The sequence below is a fragment of the Capsicum annuum genome, chromosome 2, assembly GCF_002878395.1.
Source record: "Capsicum annuum cultivar UCD-10X-F1 chromosome 2, UCD10Xv1.1, whole genome shotgun sequence".
In the NCBI taxonomy this organism is placed as follows: Eukaryota; Viridiplantae; Streptophyta; class Magnoliopsida; order Solanales; family Solanaceae; genus Capsicum; species Capsicum annuum.
The window spans coordinates 152,478,545-152,488,613 of NC_061112.1; the positions used below are offsets into that span (position 1 = coordinate 152,478,545).

The 10,069-nt window shown below is 43.8% G+C and overlaps 1 protein-coding gene across 3 annotated transcripts in view; it reads left to right on the forward strand.

The window, feature by feature from the left end:
• LOC107858407 (zinc finger CCCH domain-containing protein 41) overlaps positions 1-9,785 on the forward strand; it is a 13,927-nt gene extending 4,142 nt beyond the window's left edge. For all 3 annotated transcript variants that reach the window (XM_047407616.1, XM_047407614.1, XM_047407615.1), the window contains 4 exons: positions 5,656-6,415; positions 6,511-7,656; positions 8,075-8,428; positions 9,017-9,785. In XM_047407616.1, the coding sequence (XP_047263572.1) occupies positions 5,753-6,415; positions 6,511-7,656; positions 8,075-8,428; positions 9,017-9,439 (2,586 nt within the window). In that variant the 5' untranslated portion in view covers positions 5,656-5,752 and the 3' untranslated portion in view covers positions 9,440-9,785. The remainder of the gene's footprint in view (positions 1-5,655; positions 6,416-6,510; positions 7,657-8,074; positions 8,429-9,016) is intronic.
• The last annotated feature ends 284 nt before the right edge of the window (positions 9,786-10,069 follow it).

Below are 10,069 nucleotides of genomic sequence, written 5' to 3' on the forward strand. Positions count from 1 at the left end.
CCCCCCCCCCCCCCCCCCTCCGGCGCCGGCGGGATTCAACAGCCCCCTCCCCTCGGTCTCCAGCCAGCCGCCGCTCGGTCTCCAGCCGCCGATTCGGTCTCCAACAGCCGAAGTTCGGTCTCCAGCCGCAGCTCCGTCTGCACCCGCCGCTCGGTCGCCAGCAGCCGCAGCACCCAAACGACGACCAGTTCCCTCGGTCTCCGGCAGCCGCAGCTCCAGCTCAGCACCGGAATCCCCCGGAACCCGGTCAACGCTGGGCTTTGGTTTTCGGCTTGGTCTACTCTAACCTTTGTTATTTCATTCTTCGTATTATGCTAGTAGTAGCCCCTGTACCTTGACTTGCGTTGGATTTGTTGATATTGTCTGTTGTCTGTTGTGGCTGTTGCTGTGGTCGTTTCTAGCACTGCTTTGGATTGGGTTATCGGCTTGGGAATCTGTTTTTGGGGCTGTGGGTGTTGAGTCCAGTGGTGTTTGCTCTCTAGTTGAGTTTAGTTTTGTTTCTGGATTATTTCTTTGAATTTGTGTGAGCCTTGTATTTCTTGCTGCTGCTTTGCTACTACCATCGTTTATATCTTTATATTTTCTTATACTTTCGTGTAGTTGTGGCTGTGGGCGGTAATGGTTGGATAGGGTCATGTCCGAGGGGGTTGGGGCGTGGGGCCATGGTGGGGGCGGGGGATGAGGAAAGGGCGGGAGTGGGAGGGAGGCCAAGGTTTGGCCGCGGGGGGGGGGGTAGTGGAGGGCGTGTGGATAGTGATGGTAGGCTGAGGGTTGGGTCTTGGAATATAGGGACCCTTCAGGGTAAGTCCATAGAGCTTGTGAAGATTCTTAGGAAGAGGAGGATCAATATTGCGTGTGTTCAAGAGACCAAGTGGGTAGGGTCTAAGGCTAGGGATGTGGATGGTTACAAGCTGTAGTACTCTGGGAGCGAGAGGCGTAGGAACGGAGTTGGCATCTTAGTAGATGAAGAGCTTAGAGGTCAGGTAGTAGAGGTGAAGAGGATCAACGATAGGCTGATGACTATTAAGTTGGTCATTCGGGGGTTTACCCTGAACGTGTGTAGTGCTTATGCGCCGCAAGTGGGATCAGAGGGGGAGGAGAAGATGCGATTTTGGGAGGCTTTGGAGGAGGTGGTGAGAGGCGTGCCTAGCTCGGAGAAGATTGTTGTAGCAGGAGATTTCAACGGGCACATCGGGGCGTTACCGGGAGGCTTTGGTGATGTGCATGGTGGTTTTGGTTTTGGGGAGAGAAATGAAGAGGGGGCTACTCTATTGGAGTTTGCGAGGGCCTTTGGGCTGGTGGTGGTGAACTCGGGCTTCCCGAAGAAGGACGATCACCTGATCACCTTTCGAAGCGCGATAGCCAGGACCCAGATTGACTTTTTGTTGCTTAGGAAAGGGGATAGGGCGTTGTGTAAGGACTGTAAGGTCATCCCAAGTGAGAATCTTTCGACCCAGCATAGGCTCTTGGTTATGGATTTGGGTATAAAGAAGAATAGAAAGAGGAGGAGTAGGGAGTGTAGACCTAGAATTAAGTGGGGCGGCTTGACGCCAGTGAATGCGTGGGAGATAGGGGAGAAGTTGGCAGGAATGGGGGTGTGGGAGTGTAGGGGGGACGTGGATAGTATGTGGGATAGGGCGGCTAGGTGCATCAGGGAGAATGCAAGTGAGGTGTTGGGTGTTTCTAGGGGTCGGGTCGGGCATCATCGGGGGGATTGGTGGTGGAATGAAGAGGTGGAGAAGAAAGTGGGGATCAAGAAAGGGGCGTATGCTAAGTTGGTTGAGAGTAAGGACGAAGAAGAGAAGCGGGTAAACAGGAAAGAGTACAAGCTAGCTAGAAAGGAGGCTAAGTCAGCAGTCACGGCAGCTAAGACGGCCGCTTTTGAGAGCTTGTATGCAGGGTTACAGGGGAAAGGAGGGGAGAAAAAGTTGTTTAGACTCGCTAAGGCTAGGGAGAGGAAGGATCGTGACCTCGATCAGGTGAGGTGCATTAAGGGGGAGGACGGTAGAGTGTTGGTGAAGGACGGCCACATTAAGAATAGATGGCAGTCGTACTTTCATAGGCTCTTGAATGACGAAGGGGATAGAGCTATTGTGTTAGGGGAACTGGAGCACTCAGAGGAGTGTCGGGATTTTAGCTATTGTAGACGTTTTAAGGTAGAAGAGGTTAGAGAGGCTGTTCGCAGGATGCGAAGGGGTAGGGCGACGGGGCCGGATGAGATACCGGTGGAGTTTTGGAAGTTCGTAGGAGAGGCTGGTGTAAGGTGGTTGACTGGATTGTTTAATGAAATCTTCAAGACGGCAAAGATGCCCGAGGCTTGGAGGTGGAGTACCATGATCCCTCTCTATAAGAATAAGGGTGACATCCAGAGTTGCAATAACTATAGGGGGATTAAGTTATTGAGTAACTCTATGAAGATTTGGGAGAGAGTGGTCGAGGGGAGGCTGAGACGGATAGTGTCTATTTCGGAAAACCAGTTTAGATTTATGCCTGGCCGCTTGACGACGGAGGCAATTCACCTGGTACGGAGGTTGGTGGAACAGTATAGGAAAAGAAAGAAGGATCTGCACATGGTGTTTATCGACCTGGAGAAGGCTTACGACAAAGTCCCCAGGGAGGTGCTTTGGAGATGCTTGGAGGTGAGTGGAGTACCGCTGGCATATATCAGAGCAATTAAGGATATGTATGATGGAGCGAAAACTCAGGTGAGGACGGCGGGAGGAGACTTAGAGCATTTCACTGTCTTGACAGGATTGCATCAGGGATCTACTTTTAGTCCCTTTTTGTTTGCGTTGGTGATGGATGTGTTGACGCGGCGTATTCAAAGGGAGGTGCCTTGGTGTATGCTTTTTGCAGACGATGTAGTTCTGATAGATGAGACTCGAGGGGGTGTGAATGACAAATTAGAGGTGTGGAGGCAAACTCTTGAGTCTAAAGGGTTCAGGGTGAGCAGAAGCAAGACAGAGTATGTGGAATGCAAGTTTAATGACGTGAGGCGGGAGAATGAGGTAGTAGTGAAGCTGGAATCACAGGAGGTATGTAAGAGGGATAGTTTCAAGTATCTCGGGTCCGTGATCCAGGGTAACGGTGAGATTGACGAGGATGTCTCGCACCGTATTGGGGCGGGATGGATGAAGTGGAAGCTCGCGTCGGGGGTGTTGTGTGATAAGAAGGTGCCGCCCAAGCTTAAAGGCAAATTCTACAGGGTGGTAGTCCGTCCGGCCATGTTGTATGGAGCGGAGTGTTGGCCAGTTAAGAACTCCCACATCCAAAAAATGAAGGTGGCAGAAATGCGGATGTTGCGCTGGATGTGTGAGCTGACTAGAGGGGATAGAGTTCGGAATGAGACTATCCGGGAGAAGGTTGGTGTGACTCCAGTGGAGTGCAAGATGTGGGAAGCCCGATTGAGATGATTCGGATACGTGAAGAGGAGGGGCATGGATGCCCCGGTTCGTAGGTGTGAGAGGCTAGCGTTGGATGGTTTTAGGCGGGATAGGGGTAGGCCGAAGAAGTATTGGGGTGAGGTGATTAGGCGGGACATGGAGCAGTTACAGCTCACCGAGGACATGACCCTAGATAGGAAGGTCTGGAGGACGTGAATTAGGGCAGAAGACTAGGGCCAGTTTGGGTCGCTAGTGTAGGGAATTACTTGGTGGGGGTTTTATTCTTGTTATGATTCCGTGTTCCATGTTTTATTACGAATCTGTGTGCTTTCCTCTGTTTTCTATTACTTATGGGTGCTGTATTTATGTTATGTAACCTTGTTCTGTGCTTTACTATGAGTTTGTATGGTATCTCGTGCCTTGAGCCGGGGGTCTATCGGAAACAACCTTTCTACTTCTTTAGAGGTAGAGGTATGGACTGCGTACATCTTAAACCCCCCCCCAGACCCCACTAGGTGGGAATACACTGGGTTTGTTGTTGTTGTTGTGCATTCTATTCCAGATCTCCGCTTTCCCTTTTTTTATAACCTAGGAACTACCCCTCATGTATAGAGGTGTAAACATTGTTATCTATTTGTTTCTATTTTGCATCTCGTCTTGAATACTTTAGTTTAGGTATGAAGCCAAACTCCTCAAACTAAATTTAACCCTAAAGGTGTAATTATGTCCTCATCTTTATCACATTAATTCCCATATTGCACACTACATTGTGAACATGTTACCATGTTGCTCTCGATACTCAAATTTGTGGACTCACTCTTAATTCCAAATTCATTCGCTTTTTCCCATTGAGAAGAGATCTGTATTCAGCCCGCCCCCTCGTGTTCATTTCTCTCTATTTTTGCTTTTTTACTTACTGTTTTAGACTTCACATTCATCTCCCTTGTGTTTATTTTTCTTTCTTTTTCTCCTTTTAACTTACTATTTTTGGCATTGTCAACAAAACCCAAAGATTTTTCTTCGGTATCTGTAGAATTTTTTCATCTAGATTGTAATTTCTATATGTATGTGTTCATGTTTTTTTGTTTTCGAATATGTACAAAGAACAAAACCCTTTCCAATTTTGTCAACATTTCAAGCCAACATACGCATGGAGAATGAGTCGAATAAAATTTGTACACAAGATGATGTAACTCAAAAATATTATTTTGGTAATATTGACATGGTTTTTAAAAAATTTGTTACTTATTGATATGCAGTATACGTGCAATAGGCATGTCCAAGACTAGTTTTAATAAACTTAAACGATGAACAATAATGAATTAAACAGTCACAATCCAAGATTTAAGATTATTTGTTTCTCCTAATTGCATTAAAGACTAAAGAATCATAACAAAGAGGGGAGGATGAATTAGGCCTGCCAGGGAAGACGAAGACGTATGGGGGATAAAATTTGAATGAAGAGTCACCATGTCCTATTTTTTGGTGAGGCAATCATGCGGAGGGTTGATTTTTTTACGGCAAGTGGTCACCTATTGGGATCTGAGAGTTTGATTGTGTAAGTGGGGTTGGGATGTAATGAGGAGAAAATGAGTAAGAAGTGGTCATAGAAAGGGGTCACCGGTGGCTCCCTGGTCACGCGCCTTTTTTTTCATTGGCTAACGCAATTATTTTTTTGGTTAAGCACACCTGTGCGGCTGTGCCACTTAGCAAAAGTGGTGTATTAGACACGATTGGGAAAGCTTTGGTGTGGGTAAAAGTTACCGTAAGGGAGGTGTGTCAGAAAGTTCTCGTTACAAGTCGGGGGCAGGGGCAAGATATTTAATATGCATCAGGTATTGCATGATAGCTGATTGTGCCATCATCTTCTTAGATGGATGTTATGATGTTTCTTGAAACTATGCACTTGAATTGTATAGCATGATAACTGCTTCCGTCGTTATCTTTATTATAAATGGATGCGGTGTGATAGTTTCTTGAAACTATGGACATGCATCGTGTCACATGATATCTGTAAGTGTCGTTAGTAGCTTGTACGGCTTGAAGAAGCTCAATCTCATATCGTTTGAGGTATGTTTGATTACTCTTTTTTGGGTTATCCTCTTCTCCGGATTGTTTGGATGAAGTAGGAAGAAATATATATAGGTTTTACGTATTCCAAAGACAACTAGTTTTATCTTCTCTGCCTTCATGGAATTATGAAATACAGCCTTTCTCGTTAGTCTGAAGTGCAGTTATGTAGATCCTTCCTTTTGTTGTTCTCTCTTTTCAGGCAGTAGCGACTTGTTAGGTGACGTTGGCAATTGAACTAGTTTGATTATCTCACGTAGCTGAGGTAAAATTTTCTATATAAGCAAGGTTGCCGACTCATGGAACTTAGAGATTCATCTCCAAAGCCAGTATTTTCAACTTCTGATTGCGACAGTGATCCCGAGGAGAAAGAAATTAGTGATGACGATGACCGTAATCATAAGCATCGTAGAAGGGAAACACGTTCACAGTCTGCAGACACAGAAGCTCTTGAACCAGTTTTAAGTAGACCATTCAGGAAAAGGAACAAGCCGTTTGAAAATGGGCGTCCATACCAGGAAGGAGATTCTCACTGGAGTGATACTAGGTTTGGTAAAAGACGAGGAATGGGTTCTTTTAATAGGACACCTTCAGATTCATATCAGAGAATGAGGCCAAATCAGTCCCTTTCTGGACCTGCTGGTCCTGGTAGAGGTCGAGGAAGAGGATCTGGTTCTTGGGGTCCCTGTGAATCTAGGTTCAGCTCTATTGATATGGCATCTCAGTTGGTGCCACCTCTTCTTTATACTGGAAGGGGGCTGCAAAATGTGTCTGGTGGACAGAGTTCGCCTTGGAATGCATTTGGAATGGTTCCAGGAATACCCAATGGTGGTCTTCCTGCCATGAGTATGGTAATTCCAAGGCAAATGTGTAGAGACTTCGAGGAGCGTGGATTTTGCCTAAGAGGAGATATGTGCCCACTGGAGCATGGAATAAATCGTATCGTTGTTGAAGATGTTCAGGTAAGCCTTTCAGCTGACAAATATTTGTATTTATCTCTTTCTTTATCTGTGCTCTTGGGCACTTTGATTTTGACCTTTTGTGTTCCAAATTGCAGAGCCTTTCTCAGTTTAATCTTCCTGTTTCACTTCCCATTGCTCCTATGATGGCACCAAATACTTCACAAGGATCTTTACCTGCAATAGGCCCCTCTAGCTCATCAGTTACTGGAAAAACTTTACATAGCAAAAGTATCCACCCTCTGGTGATTGACGGTGGATTAGGTATGACTGATACTTTTGGTGGTAGTTCTGTGGCTGGGGGATCTGATTTGTATGATCCTGATCAGCCTTTATGGTCAAATGATCATCCTGCAACCTCAAGAGCACTCTTGGATGTAAAGCAGTCTAAAATTGATGGCATGGGACTTTTGCTGAATGCGGACTCGTCTGATCATAATCAGGTTGGGCTTTATGATGGCTGTAAACTTGAGCGTCTAGATAGAGGTGCTGGAGCAGCTTCAGGATCTCAAAGTGTGTGGGGAAGAATTAGTAGTTCGAAAAATAAGTTTGAACCATTTAGCAGCACTAAGGGTGTAACCCGTCATGGTAAGCAAACAAATGTAGATACCATAAACCCGCAAATGTTGGAATCATCTTCAGAGCCCCAAATTGGTTCTGGACGCAATATGCGGAACCCATCTCAAAAGGCACTTCGTTCTCTATTTATAAGAGGGATTCCTCAAAAAGACAACAAACCAGAAGCTCTTCATTCACATTTTCAAAAATTCGGGGAAGTTATTGACATCTACATCCCAGCAAAAGGTGAACAAGCTTTTGTTCAATTTTCTAAGAGGGAAGAAGCTGAGGCTGCTTTAAAAGCACCAGATGCAGTGATGGGAAACCGCTTTATAAAGCTTTTCTGGGCAAACAGGGATAGCATTATGGATGATGGAGTAAATGGTGGTAGTTATTTTCCCCGCAGTGAGACCCCTAGTACAGTTCTACCCCATTTATCTGTTCCTCATAAAAGAAAAGACAATCTGCAGACTGTAGCCCCCAAAACTGCTGAAAATGGTGTTGTTCCAGTTGCCACCTCTGTTCTGCCCAAGCCTGTGGCTAAGAATGGTCCCAAAACTACACCACCTTTGCAAAAAAAGCTGGGAGCTCTAGAACTTCTGAAGGAAGAAATGCGCAAGAAGCAGGAAATGCTTGAGCAAAAGCGGAATGAGTTCCGACACAAGTTGGATAAACTTGAGAAGCAAGTAATGACCTTAATGCTATAATTTTTTTTTGTTTAGGCTTATTATCTCACAATTATGGTCTGTTTACTTTTTATGCTTGCCATGTGCACTTGAAGTATATAGTTGTATGCTATTCTCAGCCAGCATTTTTGTTGGTGTTGTTGATTAGGTTCCTCATTGTTAACTTAGATAAGAAGTGGTAGAAATTTTTGGGAATCAACTTGGCTGCTGTATTTTTGTTATTTTATATTCTAAAAAATGTAATCACATATGGCGTAGCTTGAAATCAGTCGTATAAGTTGGTCTTAATTGGAGCTACATGGTCAGTGAGGATGGAAGCGTATTAGCAGTAGTAATAGTAGTAGTAGTTGTAAGTACTACTTTATCATAATAACTAGCAATTGAAATCCCCTTCTCTTCTGCGTCTTTTCTTATGCAGGCTGTGGGTGTGAAAGATGAGGTAGTGCCAGATCAGGCTGTGAAGAAACCAAAGGGAGGAGGAACAAGTTCCAACTCTGGTGAAGTGGAAAATTCAGGCCCCGCAGAACCTAGCAATGCTGTGTCATCACCACATTCTGAAGCAACACCGTTTAGTAGCAGATCTACTGAGAATGCCGAGCCCGGTTGTTCTAAATCATCTTCGATTGTTGCAGCACAGGAAGCTTCAAACTTGAAGCAGTCAATCCGTCCATTGGCACCAGTTGGCGCACCGTTTATCTTAAATAGATACAAACTAGATAATCGACCCACCGCATTCAAGATCCTTCCACCACTGCCAAGTGGTCTGGCAAATGTAATCTCTCTCTCTCTCACACACCAGAAAATTGCAATTTGTATTAAATTCTTTTAGAAGAGAAAAAAAATGCAGATATTTCTTACTTCACTTTCCTTATGCTGTATGCTTTTTGCCTTGCATGTTTCTTCACGTGTTAGACTTGAAATGTGTATTATCAACAAGAGTTTGTGCCCATTTCACACATTTATGATTTTGATTGATTCTTCACAGCAAAGCTGTAATGGAGTAAAAATATGTATGTCTTTTTTGCGATAATCTTGTGCTCCTCAGAATGTGGTGCTTTAGGTTGATGGTTTCAATCTTGAAAAGTGTGAATTTAATTTGTTTTTAATGCACTCATAACTCATATGGGGCTACTGGTTGTTTGCTTATTTGCACATCTTTATTTTTTGGGAAATTCCTTCTTATGGCTATGGCCAATTTAGGTGCCCCAAATTTCTTATAGATATGTGAAGAAGGAAATGTGAGACTGTTATATAACCTTTGAATTTGTTTTATCCTCCCTTGTCTAGTATATGGTTCAGGTTTTTTGTAGATTCACTTGCTGTGATTGTTGTATTCTCATTTATGTATTTCCTTTTATAGGTTGACATCCTGAAGGAACACTTCTCTACATTTGGTGATCTTCCTTCTGTTGAGCTGGAAGATTTGGAACCTCAAGATTGTAATAGTGGCTCAGAGGTGCAAAATACATCTGCTAGGATATCTTTCCGATCACGTCGGTCTGCTGAAAGAGCATATCTGAATGGTAAATGCTGGCAAGACCAAACTCTGCACTTTATGTGGTTGCAATCCAGTAATTCTGCAAAGGATCTTGGCGTTGGAGAAAATGTAACTCCAACTTCAAAGCAGCCTTCAGATGCTGGAGAAAATGTGACTCCAGCTTCAAAGCAGCCTTCAGTTGCTAACGGGCAATCCATTGCAAACAATTGTCTGGGTGGTTCCGAGGAAGGAAGCGGAGCAGGGAGTGGTGAACCTGAAGAACAAGAAAGAAGAGGAGATGAATGAAGATCCAAGTCACACTCAATTCTGCTGTCTGGTTAACAGTTAGCTCAATGTGATTGATCATGATGATGGCCTAATTTTCAGAGTTGTACATTTAGGTAAATTTCAGATCTTTTATATGTAATTTCAGGAGTTTTAGCGGTTTGAAAAATCTCTGTTCCAATTTTGCTTTCACATTATCTGCAAATGTAAAGAGGACTTTCTGATTTTAGACCATACATTGGTCCTTTTGGTTAGCTGTACTGAATTCATTTTAGTCACTGAAAACTCACAGTGCCCAGGATATACTGTAGCTCTGAAAAAAATTGCAGATGAAATGGTTCCTTTCGTGGTGTTTTATTTGTTTCAAGTGACTGCCTTTCTTACACTGCCTTTGCATCTTTCTGCCAGAATTTGGATTTCTATTTACGTGGTCCTTTCTATACGAGTATTTAGAAATTTTGATCCCCTAAGCCTTTGTTTGCTTATTCAAAACAGTTGTTAAAAAAAGTTAATAATAAAATTGTCATACTAGTCACAGTTGAAGTGAAATTTATACTTAGCCGTAGATATCTATCATTGTTGTCTATTGTGTTTGATTATCGCACTATTTGTGTTTGATTATTGTTTTTCTGTGGTTGATTAGTTGTCATA